At 33.2% G+C, this 18,585-nt stretch overlaps 1 protein-coding gene across 1 annotated transcript; it reads left to right on the top strand.

The window, feature by feature from the left end:
* The first annotated feature begins 8,555 nt into the window (after positions 1 to 8,555).
* On the top strand, positions 8,556 to 10,207 carry LOC25491277 (zeatin O-glucosyltransferase). Its single transcript, XM_013599159.3, has one exon. The coding sequence runs from the start codon at positions 8,620 to 8,622 to the stop codon at positions 10,012 to 10,014; it is 1,395 nt and encodes a 464-aa protein (XP_013454613.1). The 5' UTR covers positions 8,556 to 8,619; the 3' UTR covers positions 10,015 to 10,207.
* Positions 10,208 to 18,585: the final 8,378 nt, after the last annotated feature.

Raw genomic sequence — 18,585 nt, 5'->3', positions numbered from 1 at the left:
TTTTCATTCTGTACTACTGGACTAGGTTCTGCTTCTGAATTAGACTCAGCTTCTGGAGTGATTTCAGCTTCTGGACTAGATTCAACTTCTGAATACTTTTCAGAATCAGAAGGTTGATCAGATTCTGATGCATCTTCAGAATCAGTTGTACCTGCATTACTTTCACTTTGCTCTGGAGTTTTACTTCCAGGCTCTCTATCATCAAATTTTACGTGCATAGATTCTTCAACACAATGTGTTTCTGAATTATACACTCTGTACGCCTTTGACCTTTCAGAGTAACCTAAAAAGATTCCTCTTTGAGCCTTGGCATCAAATTTCTTCAGATAGTCTTTAGTGTTTAAGATGTAACAAGTACATCCAAACTGATGAAAGTAAGAGATATTGGGTCTTCTTCCTTTAAAGAGTTCATATGCAGTTTTCTCCAACATAGGTCTGATATAGATCCTATTTTGAATATAACATGAAGTATTAACTGCTTCTGCCCAGAAATGTTTAGCTAAATTGTTTTCATGGATCATGGTTCTGGCCATTTCTTGTAAGATTCTGTTCTTTCTCTCTACAACCCCATTTTGTTGTGGAGTTCTAGGAGAAGAAAATTCATGGAGAATCCCATGTTTTTCACAAAAAAGTTCAAATGGCTCATTTTCAAATTCTCCACCATGATCACTTCTGACTTTCAAAATTTTCAATTCTTTTTCAGATTGTATTTGAGTGCAGAAACTGCTAAACACTTCACATGCATAGTCTTTACTTTTAATGAATTTTACCCAAGTCCATCTGCTGTAATCATCAACAATGACTAATCCATATTTACTTCCATATAAAGATGCAGTATTAACTGGACCAAAAAGATCAATATGGAGTAATTCTAAGGGTCTGGAGGTTGATACAATGTCTTTAGATTTGAAAGTACTTTTCACAATTTTCCCTTTCTGACATGCACCACAAAGTGCATCTGAATGATAATCAATGTTAGGCAATCCTTTGACCAGTTGTAACTTACTAATTTTAGAAATTAATCTCCAATTAGCATGTCCCAACCTTTTATGCCATACCCATTTTTTATCATTCATTGACAGAAGGCAAACTACCTTCTGATCAGCCAGATCAGAGAAATTTATTTTATAGACATTCTCAACTCTCTTTCCCTTGAATGTAATGGATTTGTCACCCTTGTTGACTAGTGTGCAGTTGGTCTTACTGAACATTACATCATACCCATTGTCACAAAATTGACTAATGCTCAATAGGTTATGCTTCAGACCATCTACAAGCCACACATTATTAATTGAGATGGAGGAATTACCAATAGTACCTGTACCAATGATTTTTCCAGTCTGGTTGCCACCAAACTTCACTTCTCCTCCATCTTTCATTGTAAGGGTAAGGAACAAAGCTTTCTCTCCAGTCATGTGCCTTGAACATCCGCTGTCTAGGTACCATGACCTTTGTTTCTCTCTTGCCCTTAGGCACACCTGCATTTTTAACCAGTTCGGATTTAGGTACCCATATCTTCATGGGTCTTTTTGGGTTAGTTCTGGAGGCTTTACTTTTCCTCCCTTGTACCTTAGGGTGAATGCTGAGAGGCTTCTGATCATTCAATACTTTAGGTTTGACACCTTTTAGTATTGTTTTCTCAGAAGCAGTAACTGCTTTATTCTTCTGATCCTTTTGCTTTGGGATTTTAGATTCTGGTTTAATCAGACTCTGAGGAACAGGTTCTGATCTTTTCAGAATTTTAATCCTTTGACTCTTAGGATCAGATTTTGTCATAACCTTGGACTTGATATTTTCTGGCTTTGATGTGATCTTAGCCTGTGAACCAGAAGCTTCAGGTTCTGACTGAACAGCAGTTACAGCATTTGTACCTTCAGGCACAAAGGTGGATTTCAATCCATCCTTGATACAATCACAGTAGCTCTTGAGACTGTATTCTTTGGATTTCTCCTCATAATATCCAATCCTTTTGCCATTGTTCTTGTATGTGCTGTAGATCATAGAAGCAACTTTGCTTCTATCTATTCCAGCCATAATAAAATCATCCAAGGCAATCTCATGTTTATTGCCTGAACCTTTATCACATTTTTCTTGTAGCTTCTGACAAAGAATCTTGAGTCTATCTTCATATGCTGTTGATATGAGGTTAAACCCTTTGAGTTCTTCTTCAGAAGCTTTCAGTTCCAATAGAGTTGTCTTTTGTTGTTTCATCAAATCAACATATTTTTCTTTTAAATCTGTCAACTCATTGGTTTTGTGTTCAAACAGTGATAAAAGTTCTTTTAGAGAATCAACAAGTTCTTGTCTAGGAATTTTGGAATATACCTCATTTTCATCTTCTGAATCTGATTCAGCTTCTGATACTGCTTCTGATGATACTGTTGCCACTAACCCCATGGCTGCCTTAGCATCATCATCTGCTTCTTCTTTATCAGAACCAGATTCACTATCCAAATCTTCCCAGGTCGCCATCAAGCTCTTTTTGATTTGCTTTCTGAATTTACTGGAGCTGAAGCTTGATTTCTTGGATTTGCCTTTAAATTTCTCCTTCTGAAGATCAGGGCAATCAGCAATGAAATGACCAGGCTTCTTACAATTGAAGCATCCCTTCTGATCTTCTTTCTTGGAGTTCTTGTAGCTACCTCTCTTGCTCAAAAATTTCTTCTGCTTCCTTGCCAGATACTCAAGCTTGTTGGACAACATAGCCATCTTTACAGATTGATCTTCATCAGAATCTCCATCAGGTGATTCTTCTTCAGATTCACTGGCTTTGTAGGCTTTGGAAGATTTTGAAGTCTTTCCTTTAGATGGTAAAGCAATGGATTTACTCTTCTTAGAGGTTTCATGCTCATTTAAACTCATTTCATGCACTTTGAGTGAGCTAACAAGATCTTCAACACTTAAAGTATTTAGATCCTTAGCTTCCTCAATAGCAGTTACTTTGGGTCTCCATCTTGAAGGCAAGCTTCTCAAAATCTTACTAACATGATCAGAAGCAACATAGCTTTTCTTCAGTATTTGCAATCCAGAAACTAAAGTTTGAAATCTTGAGTACATTTCTTCTATACTCTCATCATCCTTCATTCTGAAAAGTTCATACTGATGAACTAGCATCAAAGCTTTAGCCTCTTTCACCTTCTTGCTGCCTTTAAAGTTTGCACATAGTGAAGCAAACATAGCCTTCGCAGTAGATTTGTCACTCATCTTCATGTATTTGGTGCGAGGTATAGAAGCCACAATGATTCCTCTTATCTTGTGGTGTTTCTTATAAAGCTTCTTCTGAGCAGAAGTATGTATTCTTCTGTCTATAGCAGCTCCTTCTTCATCTAAATCCAGATCATCAACTCCATCTTCCAGTATGTCCCATAGCTCTTCATCCAATCCCATGATAAAGCTGTACATATTTGTTTTCCACCATGAAAACTCTTCTGGATCTCCATTAAACTTTGGAGCTTTTCCAGAGTCTGTTTTCTTGTCAGCAGTATCATAGTCATGCTTGACACTTGTGTATTTTGTAGTAACTGATTCCTCTCCTCCAGACATGTTTTTCTAATAGATCTTGAACTGTAACACGGTTAAGTGCTATGATAACAGAGCAAGCTCTGATACCAATTGAAGGTGTGAAAAACACAAGAAGGGGGGTTGAATTGTGTTTTCTTTTTCTCTCTAAAAAATCTTCTTCTGATAAACCTTCAGAAGCAGTTTGTGAGTGCTTCTGATGAAATGATCAGAATTAGATATGCAGCGGAAAAGAACAGAGCAGAGAAAAGAAAGACAAAGACACAAGCAGTTATCCTGGTTCCTTCCACAACACGGAAGTAGTCCAGTCCCCCTTGCACTTCCAAGGAGATTTCACTATAATCACAAAGATTACAAATGCTCAATACTTTCTAAGTATGAGACTTCACAAAAATGCTCAAGCACACACGCAAGAGTCTTCCAATGCTCAAGCACTAAGCAAGAGACTTCTAATGCTCAAGCACGCAGGCAAGAGACTTCTGATCAAACAAAAATACAGAGAATTGAGTTTGACTTGAACACTTGATATACAATCAGTGGTGTTCACAATACAATACAATAAAGACTCTAGACTTTGAATTTCTAAGATGTATCAAATCAGTGCAGAAATTCAGTGTGCTTTGTAGAATCAATTTGACAGAGTTTTGGCGCTTTTGAACTTGTATATCTCTATCTTTTATCTTCAAGTCTTCACTCCTTTATATAGAGGCGTGAAAGAGACGTTGAGATAATCAGCACGTCTAAAGAGTCGTTTGAAATCCTTTGATCATCCACCAGTAATCCTTTGCCTGATTTGGGTGTAGTCCTTTGAAGAATAAGCTTCAAATTCATTCCCATCTTGAAGGCACAAATTCTGCAGGCATGGCTGTTGTCTTGTCTTGTAGCGTAGACAAAAACAGAGTAGTGGAGGTAGTGGTTGTACACTTGTACTTTGTCAACTCTATTAACGAGAGACAAGTGCTCAGTGCTATCCATATATCCGTTGGTACCTCCCTTTCAATTCTTCGTTCTTCTTGGATAAGACTGAATTGAGAATCAGCTACTTTGAATCTTCAGTTTGATTAAAGGATCAAACGTAGCTTCTGGTGAAGATATTGCTTCTGATGAAAACCTTTGCTTCTGATGACCTTCTGTTTCTGATGACGTCATCACTTCAGAAGCACTTCAGCTTCAGGAGTAGTTTTCTTCAGATGCTTGGAATTCGTTTGCTTTTCATTGTTCTTCCAAGACCTATTGAAATTACTTGACTAGCCTTTGGTCCTGTAAACTTGAACAATAATTAGTAATAACCAATTGACAATTTTTAATACCTTGTTATCATCAAAACTCAATAAGGTTCATTGTGAAACACATTTTGTTCCAACAGGATCATGTAAAGACAGATGGCGATTATAGGTTCCCTGAAGTCGCCTACAACCTAGGATAGGTGGAACTCACTGAGACCTCCTGTCTCACCCCAATCCCTTTATTTATTTTCAGATGAGCAGGTTGTTCGCAAGTAGAAGGGTTCGTGCTGAAGATCAGCAGGAGGAACGGATGATTTACCTTTATATACACCTATTCGTACCAGTCTTGGATATTTTCCATACGTAGTCTGTGTTGTACCAGAAGTATATATTTGTCGAATGTTATACTTTTTGGATGTATGAATTTGTATTATAGATGTATTCATTCGAAAGAAATTTTCCTAATTTTAATGTATACAGTACTTTTATGTTTAATACCCTTCTAAATATTCTAGATAGTTTAGTATGGGTGTTACAAAACCCTACATCTCACGGCTTAGAGTCTAGTTAAATCTAAAATCCAATTAACTTCCCAAAATATCAAATTTCTTTTGATCCAAGCCCAAGTATTGTAGGATCCACACATTCACACGTTGTTATCTAGCATGTGACGCATTTGGCTTAGAAAATTGCTCTTCTCTCATCACATTTTGCTCACTCCTAACTGAACTTTCCAAAATACCTCATATGACTTAAGTCACGCAGGTGTTAAATTCAACGTGACTTAAGTCACGCTTAATCATGTTTCGAACACCAACATGAGGTTCTATTTATGTTGTTTGGTATGTTTGTTGATTGTATATGCTTATATTGTGTTGATCTTAATTTTCACTACTTTTTATGGTTAAACCCTTCATTAATTATATAGTCAATTAATAAATCGATTCAGTTTTTTAAAACACTATTGTATTCTATTAAATGATAGTAAATTATTTCTTCTAACCGATTGTTTAATGAATGATTTCTAATAATATAGTCAATTTAATGGGAACTTCTACGGTACACCTCACAAATTGAGGGGTGCCGATACTCTTGCTTCATAAATTTATAAAATTAATGATCATTTTAGGAACTAAATAGCTTTTTGTTGATAATTATATTTTAGAAAACATCATTTCATAAGGAAAAACAGAATTTCATTGTTTTTAAGAATCATATTAAACTTTTAACATTTTCTCATAAAAATAATCAATATTCTTTGTTATGAGTACTAAAAATTAAAAAAAATAATCAACCAAATTTAAAAAAAAATTGGTATGAGTACTTTTTAATTAAAAAATAAAGTGCCGTAAGAAAAAGACAACTTTTTTTTTAATTTTTAGTACTCATAACAACATGATGAACCCACCAAATTTTATCATGATCTATAAACACCAAATCTCACCCATCCTCTCTATAACTCTCATTTAATCTCTCTATTTTTTTTGTCACACTTTTTTTTTTTCATTTAGCAAAGAAAAAATAATCAACCAAATTTAAAAAAAATTGGTATGAGTACTCACTGAAAGTAGACCATGATAAAAAATGTGTGACAAAAAAAATAATCAATATTCTTTGTTATGAATACTAATAATTAAAAAAAAAAAAAAAAGTAGTCTTTTTCTTACTGCACTTTGTATTGATCGAGTTTTTAAGTAATATATGAATTAATTTATTTTGTTTTGAAGCGATATGAATTAAATTTCTTAAAAAAAATAAGTAACATGAATTAAATAAGTATTCAATTGGTTTTTTTTTAGGAAAAAAAATCTAGTTGTTGTTGCTTATGTTATTAAATAACTGAATTGTTGTTGTTGTTATTCTTCTTTCTTTAATATTTTTGTTTTTAATCTTATGGGTTTCTTATTTTTTGTTTTGTTTTTAAAATAAAATTGTATACTTAAATATTAATGAAAAAATTCTGATACACGTAAAATAAATCTTAAAACTGAAATATTATAAAAAAAAAAACTGATAATAATTTATTTAATTGAAATGAAATATAAAAATTGAAATGAATTAAATTAAAAATATAATTTAATCAAAAGAAATTAATTAAGTATTTTGACCAAAAAATTTAAAAATTAATTTATTAATATGTAAAATATATATTAAATTGATTAATTTAAATTATTAAATATCTTAAATATTAATTGATTTACATTTTATTATGAATTACGAATGTTCTTTTATGTCATTTACATTTTACTCCCTCCGTCTCAAATTGTACGACGTTTTGAGCATTTCAAACATATTAAGAAATTCAATTAATATCGTGTGGAAAAGAGATATTATGAGTTGTTTTACAAAATTGTCCTAAATAAATAATATGAAAAAGATAAATGAAATAATTGAAAAAAAAGAGAGTAATAAATCGTTAAGGTTACAATAGGAAAAATAACATTAATGTTGCATTGGTATTGTAAAACGACATATAATTTGGGACAATTTTTTTCTAAAGCGACATACAATTTAGGACAGAGGAAGTATTATGTATTAATGGGTTGTATTTGGTGTGGGTGGACCATGATAAAAATTGATTGTTGATTCAATTTAAAGGTTAAAAAAAAAATTGGTCCATCTTAAACCAAAACTTCATGGATCCAAGCTAAATGGCCACCATGCTTTATGCGAGGGGGGAACTAAGACGTAACTTCGCTGGTACATCACAGTTGTGCTATTTCTGACACGTGTATGGTTGGAATTTTTTGAAATTTCGCTATGTCTTTTACTCATGTAAGAAACAGTGTTTGCATTCAACCATATTTTAAAGTGAGATAGGAACTTCCAACCTTATAATCATGACAAAAGAAAAATGTTCCTCAAACAAACACAAATGACGTGTAAAATTATGTCCACTAGATATTTGGAACAACAAATAGTCTTACACTAAACATCTAGCAGTAGTACGTTCTATTAGTACTATTATATAAGAATCAAATAAAGACAATAATAGTTAGGCATAATGGTTTAGGCAAATATACATTCTCATGATTGTATAAAATCATTTATAAGATACCATGAGTAAACCAAAGTTATTTTAGGTTGGTGTTCATAACGTGATTCAGTGTGACTTAAGTCACGTAGGTGTATAGTTCAATGTGACTTAAATCACGTTGAATTTAACACTTGTGACTTAAGTTACGTGGAAAATATTTTGGGAAGTTCAGTTGGGAGTGAGTAAAACGTGATGGGAGAAAAGCAATTTTCTTTGGCTGATTGTACGAGGCACACTAACATTTGATTTGTTGCATGTAATTATTTTGACACTTGACTTATTGCATGTTATACATTTTGTTTATTGTATAAATAATACTTGATTTGTTGCATGTAATTATCTTGATATTTGGCTTGTTGCATGTTATACATTTGATTTATTGCATAAATAACATTTGATTTGTTGCATGTAATTATCTTAACACTTGGTTTGTTGCATCGTATTCTCTTAGCTTTCTTTCACCGAGAAAGAAAGTTTGTCATCGACTAGAGATATCAATTATACATTACAACTAAGTTTGTATTTGGTTTATATATTTATATAATTATATTTTTTTTTTTTGAACAAGTATTTATATAATCATATTAGAAGTCAAAAGTTATAAATTCTATATTTAAGTTGGAATAAACTATGAAAGAAAATTCTACATACAAAACATTTAAACATGTCAAAATAAATTCAACATGGTATATTGTATATGAATATTGATCCCTCCAAAGATAAAACCAAACATACACTATGTATATGAATTTTTCTATAAATACATATCCAAGACATACGTAGTTAATTATCCTGTTTCAAATTTCAACACTAGTTTCTAGCCACAAAAGTTCATCAATGGCTTCCAATGGCCAAAACAATTCAAAAAACCAAGTGGTGATTGTTGTGGTACCTTTCCCAGCACAAGGCCATTTGAATCAGCTTCTACACTTCTCACGCTTAATCTTATCACACAACATACCTGTCCACTATGTTGGCACTTCCATACACAACCGTCAAGCCACAACTCGTGTCCAAGGTTGGGATCCAAACTCCATTTCAAACATCCATTTTCATCACTTCAAAGCTCCTCCCTTTGTTTCACCTCCTCCTAACCCAAATACAGAGAACAAATTTCCTTCTCATATGGTTCCTTCTTTTGTAGCCTCTTCACATCTTCGTGAACCAGTGGCAGAACTCATGCATTCACTTTCATCTGTTTTCGAAAAGGTCGTTGTGATTCATGATAGTTTAATGGCATCAGTGGTACAAGATGCTAAAAACATAGCAAATGTTGAGAATTACTCGTTTCTTAGTACATGTGCTTTTTCAATTTTCACTTCCATTTGGGAGAAAGTGGGAAAACCTCCATTTGAAAGCTCGCATATTATTGATGTTCCTTCTATGGAAGGATGCTTCACAACCGAAATATATGACTTCATTAATGCACAAAGTGAATTCTATGAATTCAGTGATGGAAGCATCTATAATACAAGTAGAGTTATTGAAAGTCCTTACTTGGAGTTGATAGAGAGAATCACTTGCAGTAAGAAGCATTGGGCAGTTGGACCCTTCAACCCTCTTACCATTGAGAAGAAGAAAGATTCAAAGGGTAGGCACTTATGTATGGAATGGCTTGATAAACAAGAACCAAACTCAGTTATATATGTATCTTTTGGAACAACAACAACCTTGACAGATGAAGAAATTGAACAGATTGCAACTGGGTTGGAACAAAGCAAGATAAAGTTCATTTGGGTGTTGAGAGATGCTGATAAAGGAGACATATTTGATGGAAATGAAGGGAAAAGAGGTGAACTTGCAAAAGGGTTTGAAGAGAGAGTTGAAGGAATGGGGTTTGTTGTGAGGGATTGGGCACCCCAGTTGGAAATTCTAAGCCACCCTTCAACAGGAGGGTTTATGAGTCATTGCGGATGGAACTCTACTTTAGAGAGCATTTCAATGGGGGTGCCAATAGCAGCATGGCCTATGCATTCTGACCAGCCAAGAAACTGTGTTTTCATAACACAAGTGTTAAAGATTGGTTTGGTTGTGATGGATTGGGCTAAAAGACATGAGTTGGTTACTGCTTCAGATATTGAGAATGTTGTTAGAACGTTGATGGATACAATGGAAGGTGATGAGATGCGAGAGAGAGCAATGAAACTTAAAAATGCTATTGGTATGTCGATGGATGAAGGCGGAGTTTCTCGTATGGAAATGGATTCTTTCATCGCTCATATCACTAGATAGTTGAAGTCAGTTAATGTTAGTAAGTTAATTGTTATGTTAATTTCCGACTTAATCTTGTTAGGTGGAGGATTATTCCTGAAGTTAATGACTGAAATTGTGCTTTTTGCTCCAATACTTCAGAATTTGAGATCCATTTATTTGTCTGGTGTAGTTTTTCCATTTCAATTTCATATGCTTTTCTGATTAAGGGATACTCGGCTCTGATTTTATGCTCTTTATTTGTGGCACATAGTATGCTCTTTAATTATCTATATATTTATATATAATTACTTAATTTTGTGGTGGCACCCTTTATGCTCTACTATATATCTAATTACTTTGCAGTTTCAATAATAACTAGATAGTATGGTCCATGATGGTCTTACATTGGTGAGGACATGGAAAAAAAAATCATATCAGATGAAGTAATTGCAAACAGGTTTGGCTGCTAAATATGCAAATCGTTAAGTGTTTCTGTGCATCGTCCTGTGAAGTTTTGGATAAATATGTTGTACGAACACAAGTTTTTTTTGTTCATAATGAAACATAAGCCGTCAATCTGTATATCTTAAAACAAAAATATCAATTACTGAGAATTATTTTTAAGTTTTTTAGTGTTTATTAGTGAATATGCTATATCATTGCACTGAAGCTACTAGATTAGTTTGCTATTGCTGTAACTGTAATAGTTGTTGCGATTCCTGAAGGATTACCGTTAGCTGTAACACTTAGTCTTGCTTTTGCAATGAAAAAATTAATGAATGATAGGGCGCTTGTCAGACATCTTTCTGCATGTGAGACTATGGGTTCAGCTAGTTGCATTTGCACTGATAAGACAGGAACGTTGATGACCAACCATATGGTGGTTGATAAAATTTGGATATGTGAAAAGACTGTGGAGATGAAAGGTGATGAAAGTACCGATAAGTTGAAATCAGAGATTTCTGATGAAGTTCTAAGCATCCTTTTGCAGGCTATATTTCAGAATACTTCTTCGGAAGTAGTTAAAGACAATGAAGGAAAACAGACAATACTGGGAACACCAACAGAATCAGCATTATTGGAATTTGGCTTGGTTTCAGGTGGTGATTTCAATGCACAGCGTAGATCCTGTAAGGTACTTAAGGTTGAGCCTTTCAATTCAGACAGGAAGAAGATGTCGGTGCTAGTAGGTCTTCCTGATGGAGGGGTCCGAGCTTTCTGCAAAGGTGCATCAGAAATGTTGCCGATTTGGGGGATTTTAATACGAGGGAATGTCATTGGTCGTTTTCTTGGAGACACTCTTTTTGTTTGGGAGAATGATTTGATAAGGGAGTCGTTGGTGGAGTTGGAAGGCTTTAGAGGGACTCTAGAGGAGGATGTTTGGGTTTGGAGATTGGAAGAGAGCGGAGTCTTTACGGTGAAGTCTGTATAAGAAGTTGGAGGGTAGAATGCTTGAGGAGAGAATGATATCGGAGGTCCGAGGTAAGGTGTTTTCAAATATTTGGAAAAGTCCGGCACCGTCCAAAGTGGTGGCCTTCTCTTGGAAGCTTTTTCATGATAGAATACCGTCAAAAGTGAATTTGGCGCACAGGCATGTGCTTCCACCAGAAGCTTCTTTAAATTGTGTTTTGTGTGAGGGGAAGATTGAGTCGGCAAATCATTTATTTATTCACTGTGTGTTCGCCTCGGAGGTGTGGCAAGGTTTTGTTGACTTGGCTTAATTTCAACTTTGTGTCACCGCCGAACTTATGCGTTCACGGGGAGTGTTGGAACGGAGCAGTGACAAATAAGAAGGTTCGTAAAGGGTATCAATTGATTTGCCATGCCGCGGTTTAATTGGAGTATTTGGAGGGTGAGGAATGATCGCATTTTTAATAATGTAATTTGTGGGGCGGCGGAGTTAGTGGAGGCGATTAAGGTTTTGTTGTGGAGGTGCATGTTGAGTCGTTTGAACGTGCCGGCGAGTTTGTTTACGAATGGTGTTCGTGTCCTAGCGAGTGTCTTAGGTGTTAATGGGACTGTTTCGGTACAGCGGAGGTTGAGGCTGGGGTATGTGGTGTTTTGCTGTATGCGGTTCTGCTGTTCTGTTGTATTGTAGTTCGGTATATGCTAGCCTCATGTTTTTCTGTTTTGTTGCTGGCTTGTTCCTGTTTTGTGATGACAGCAGATTTTATTTCTGTTCTGTTGGACTCATTTGTGTCTACTGTTGTGTTTTTGGGGGTTTCTGGTCTATCAGTGCCTCTTGTATTTGCTATTTCTGAGCGCGAGTTTTAGCTGTGTTACTTACACGCGCTCGTAGTGAATTTTTTTTGCCGATTCTAATAAAATAAAAGAAATCATGCTGAAAATGTGTGATAAATTCATTGATAGTAATGGAACAACTATTGATCTTCCTGAAGAGAAAGCAAAAATTGTGAATGACATTATAGATGGATTTGCCAATGAAGCTTTGAGAACTCTTTGTTTGGCTGTCAAGGACATAGATGAAACACAAGGAGAAACCAACATCCCTGAGAATGGATATGCTTTGATAGCCATTGTGGGAATCAAGGATCCTGTGCGCCGTGGAGTTAAGGAAGCTGTTAAAAAATGTTTAGCAGCAGGAATAGGCGTTCGCATGGTCACCGGTGATAACATAAATACAGCTAAGGCTTGTATCTCACCTTACTGAGCAAATCAACCTTATATCTCCCATGAAACCTAGTTACCTAGGTGTTTTTGAATCAAGTAGAAAGTGGCTTGTATATTAAGTTCAAACATCTTTTATGGAATGTTGGTTCTGCTTATAAACTGTTATGCAATCTGTTTATACAATTTCGCTTCTTAAGGTTTCAATCTAGAAGGCCAGGCAATTTAGTAATGGTTTCATTTTAACATGATGAACCAATGCAAATGCCTAATTCTTTGCCTAAAATAACAGAAGTTATGCTGATATACTGTGAAAAAGGCAATGACAAAGTAGAACAAACTGATGCTTTTGAATCGCATTAATTAATATTACATTATATAAGATTAATTCAGTAAGTATAAGTTGCTACATTTCGAATTAGTAAATAGTAATGCACGAGAACTATTTTCAATGCACTTTAATAGTAGACCAACTAGAGTTTATGGATGTGCATACTGAATTTTTTTTTCTTAGAATTTCACTTCCTAGATATGAAGATTGGTCCAATCCAAGTCCATGCTTCACAAAGGCATTCCTTTAAATTGATCTTGCATTGGTTGTAAATGCATCACTTTTTATTAAAAAGCATAGGAAAACCACAGCACATAAGCAGTGATGACAATAGCATTTCATACTTGATATGGTTGACCCTATTACGCATGTCAATACATAATTTTGAGTTTAAATATCTTGAATAATATATTAGAAAAAATAATAAAAATTTGATATTTTGAAAATACTCATCGAGATGAATCTAACGACATCTTATATGATATTATTTATCTTTGTATATTAGTAGAAAAATATGGTCAAAGTAAATTAGGTCAAAATTACACATTTTCAAATAGGTCATCTATTACGGGACGGAGAGAGGACTAGATACAAACATATATTAAATAGAAGCATTTGTTATTTTGTTTAGAAGACCAATTTGATGGTATTGACTACAATTAATACAGTGTGGGGCTTTGTGTTGGTTAATCAATAATTCAAAACAATGATGCATATGTATGTGTTCCTAGAAATAGGCTTCAAAATGAGTAAATAGTCAATTACCCTCCTGAAATTGTAAGTTTCTTCAATTACCTCCTAAAATTAACAAAACTTCAATTACCCCTCTGAAATTGCACAACGTTGATCAATTTACCCCCTCCGTCAAATTTTTCTGTTAGTTAACATGAGGTTTTGCAAATACCCCCCTGAAGTTTTGTACTTATGTGCAAAATGCCTCCTGAACTTGAAAATTTATATATTTTTTTCTTATCCTTAAAAGTGATTGCATTATCACTAAATTGTGGAGCATATTAGCTAAGTTTTGATGGTATACAACCATATATGTCCCTTTAAACAATCAAACATTAACCATGTATTAGAGTCTAACGATATGAAAGTCAGCATAGTAAAGTACAACCACACTTGTGAGATGGAAAACTAATACATGTCATACATAATGAAGCACATAAATAATACATGATTGGCATAACCAAGAATTACCAAGATGTCAAAGTATATGGCTTTGTTATTGTTAATTTTAGGTTTAAATATGCCTTTAGTCCTTGCACTTTCATCAGATTTTGGCATTGGTCCCTACACTTTTTTTTGTTTGGAATTGGTCCCTGCACTTTGTAAAAATATTGGTATTGGTCCCTCTATTAACTTTCTGTTAAAAAAAACACAAAACTATTGGTATTGGTCCCTGCACTTTGTAAAAATATTGATATTGGTGCCACGTGGCGTGAAATGATTGGGCCACGTGGCACTCCGTTGGTTTTGTGTTTTTTTTAACAGAAAGTTAACAGAGAGACCAATACCAATATTTTTACAAAGTGCAAGGACCAATGTCAAAATTTAATGAAAGTGCAGGGACCAATGACACATTTAAACCTTAATTTTAACCACACCAAAAATTTCCACTTTCTTTATATTGTGAGCGGTGCACACCATCAACACACTTCTCTCACTTTCAAGAAAAAAATACATAAACTTGTTACTTCTCTCACTTTATAAAGAATCTTGAAGGAATCATGGTCTTCTTCCCCCGTTAGGATTCAAAGGAATGGTAATAATATTATATTATATATATTTCATTATGTTTTTTTAAGAGAATAAAAAAACATGATAGCCACCATCCTTTTGATCTCTAATGGGGTTAAGGACAACTTGAAAAAGAAAAAACAACATCTGATGTTGGAACAAAGAATTACTTTTATGTTTGTTTTGTAAATATTCTTGAGTTTTGAACATTATTGTAGGGTTTACCAAATACTGCCAATTTGTTCTACAATATTGTCAATATATGGTTATATATCGTCAAAACTTAGCTAATATGCTCCACAATTCAGTGATAATGCAGTCTTTTTTAAGGATAAGAAAAAAATATATAAATTTTCAAGTTCAGGGGGCATTTTGCACATAAGTGCAAAACTTCAGGGGGGGTATTTGCAAAACGTCATGTTAACTAACAGAAAAATTTGACGGATGGTGAAATTGATCAACGTTGTGCAATTTCAGGGGGGTAATTGAAGTTTTGTTATTTTCAGGGGGGTAATTGACGAAACTTACAATTTTATGGGGGTAATTGACTATTTACTCGCTTCAAAATACTCCATCCGTTTCTTTTTAATTGTCACTTTTGAGTTTTTTACACAAACCAAGACAACAAATACTTTTTACTACTTTTGATGCAACAGTTCATATTTTTCCTATAATAACCTTCATCATTTAATATCTCATTTCATATATTTCTCTCTACAATAAATAATCAATGGTAATAAAGGCAAAACAACATTTAATGTTGTATTGAAATTTGAAAGTGACAGTTAATAAAGGCAAAACAACATTTAATGTTGTATTGAAATTTGAAAGTGACAGATTAGAAAAACAAAACATAATTCGATGGACTTTGTTCTTGGCCAAATTAAGGCCATGGAGAATTTCTATTAATTCAGCATGTGAATTGTTTTTAAGCACCACCTACATGGATTAGACTGGGCCATATTTTTGTTGTCTATTATTTTCAACCAGCGAAATAATTATAGTCCGTAACATGTTTTTAGAGGAAAAGTGAGTGCATCTAAGCTTTTAACATGAATTTACAATATACTCCCTCCATCCCTTAATACGTGATTCATTTGGAATTTTTTTAATTTTGATCTAATTGACTTTGACCGTATTTTTCAACTAATATACAAAGATAAATAACATTATATAAGATGTCGTTAGATTCGTCTCGATGAATATTTTCAAAATATCAAATTTTCATAATTTTTTCTAATATATTATTCAAGATATTTAAGCTCAAAGTTATGCATTGACATGCGTAATAAGGTTAATTGTGTCAAATATTAAGGGACGGAAGGAGTATTATTTATTGTTATTAGGCATTAACAATAGCAAAAGGAACCTGGGTTCAAAGGATTCACATAGTTGGGGTCAATGGAGTATTGTGTTTACTTTTGCAGAAGTCTTCATAGTGGCCAACAATTACACATCAGAAACAAAAATCAGGAAGTTTTTCATACCTAAAATCAATTCCAATTGTTTCCTACATATGATTCCCCTTTAAACATTCCTGATTTAATAGGTTTCATTGTATCAATAAGCACCTTGATCTATACCATAATGACATTTTTAGGGTATTGAGACACTTCAGATTCCTCAATCGTGCCTAATCTAGCCCCATCTTGAATCTCATATCTTTAGTCTGTTGAGGAATAATTCAAATCAATATGATTGTATAGGCTAAGGTTGTGGTGTATGTTGTGAGTTAGTTGTTGTTATTCACAAGTTAGTTAGATGTAGCTAAGTTACTTAGCGAGCAAGTAACCAAATAACTAAGTCAGTTTGACGACTAACCATTATGGTTAGGGTTAGATGTACATGTACTTTGAAGTAATTAGAGGGATCAACCTTCAAAAATTGATTCTGACATGATTGGTTGTTATCGAGTAGAATTGATTCTACTTAAGCTACAATTTGTAGCTTTTGATTCTAGAATTGATTCCCACACACATGTTTAAAGTTCAACTCATTTTTACATGAATGTATTCAAACACAAACCACTTTAGTTAGAATTAATTTTAACCAAAATCAATTCTACAAAATCAATTCTATCAAAATCAATTCTATTCACCGCACAACCAAACAAACACTTAGTAAGAGATAAATACAAAAAAGTATGAAGTGAGTCCCAATACTGTTGATTATTTTTAAATTTTTTTGTGTCTTTATCTTTTCAAATTAAAGAAATGGAGAGACTAATAAATGAAAAGAATCTTGAATGCAACTAGTTGGGCCTTGTTGTCTTGTTTCTACTAGATTCTGCCATTGGACTTTCTTAATGGGTAACTGGATTGAGTATTTTAAACCAGTGCCATTCAGGTTTGTATTAAACACACACGGGCAACCACATAAATTGACAACAATATTTTTATTTTATTTTTTTACATAAAATTAACGTGAGTTTGGCTTGAGGGTTAGACAAGCCTCATAGTTCAAAGAACACTTCCTGATCATATATTAGTAAATAGTGAGATTTTCACATCGATATCAAGAGTTGAATTCACGACCTTCAACATACGAAGAGTCAATCTTCATTGACAATTAACGACAAAATTAATATATCATAATTTTTTTAAAGACCAAGGCCCGTTTGGATTGGCTTATTTTGAGCTTATGTGAGCTTATCTACTCCCATAAGCCTTTTTAAAGGTGTTTGGGTAAATAAATAAAAATAACTTATCATAGTTTCATAAGCTGCTTGTGTCATATTTTAATAAGCCTAAATTTTCAGCTTACCCTCCGGCTTAACAAGGAGCTTATGAATTTATGTAACCTCCTTCGATTCTCTCTGGATCCACTTTTTCAAAACATATATTTTAATTATAATGTTAGTTATCTTTGGCAGTGCATGAGTAACAAAATTGCTATATACTTATCTTACTAAATTAACACACGTAACTAAGAATTTTTTTTTAAGGAAGATTTTTATTATTTTTTTTTACGTAACAAAATGAAACTAAATATTAATATTTTTTTGTTACGTAACTATATACTTATCTAATGTTAGTCTTATATGAATATTGATATTTTTTTTAAGGACGAATATTGATTATACTATATATATAATTATAATTTTTATATTATAATATTTTTTTTACATCTTGATTGATTTTATAAAAAAAAAAAAAATCTTGATATTGTGGTTCGATTCTTTAATTTTTTTTGTTAGTTAAAAATATTTAAAATTTCGATAATTGCTTATGTAATGTCACATCCAAACACTTCAATTTATGTAAGTACTTTTTTGTGTACATATCCAAACATAAATAGCTTATCAAGTATAAGAGTTTATTATGTAAGCTCTAATGTTATAAGCCTTAATGATTTATATAAACTGTGCGTAAATAGTCAATTTTCCCCCTGAAATTGTAAGTTTCATCAATTATCCCCCTGAAATTAACAAAACTTCAATTACCGCCCTGATATTTCACAACGTTAATCAATTTACCCCCTCCGTCAAATTTTTCTGTTAGTGAACATGACGTTTTGCAAATACCCCCCTGAAGTTTTGCACTTATGTGCAAAATGCCCCCCAAACTTCAAAATTTATATTATTTTTTTCTTAAAAACAAACAATTAATAGTTAAATATTAAAGCTAACTATTAATTTTGGAGTTTGGAAAAACTACATACATATATACATCAAAATAGGGAAAAATTTGTATTTTTAAAGTGACAATAATGGTTATTTCTATTAGACAAATTTTATTTTTAGAGGTTTATAAACAAATTAATAATCATATTTAAATTTATATTTTCTCCTTCACCATCTTAATCTTTTAACTCCTCCAACTCCTTCAACAATTTGCTCAAACCGTTTAAACTACACAACCCCCAATATTAATCCACAAATCATCCCATTATTGTCACTTTAAAAAATA

The sequence above is a fragment of the Medicago truncatula genome, chromosome 1, assembly GCF_003473485.1.
Source record: "Medicago truncatula cultivar Jemalong A17 chromosome 1, MtrunA17r5.0-ANR, whole genome shotgun sequence".
NCBI lineage: Eukaryota > Viridiplantae > Streptophyta > Magnoliopsida > Fabales > Fabaceae > Medicago > Medicago truncatula.
The sequence above is the reverse complement of the archived record's forward strand: the minus strand, read 5'-3'. Positions and strand labels throughout refer to the sequence as shown.

What these genes read in the sequence shown, in the direction of transcription:
- LOC25491277 (XM_013599159.3), top strand. Translation starts at nt 8,620, where the DNA reads ATGGCTTCCAATGGCCAAAACAATTCAAAAAACCAAGTGGTGATTGTT.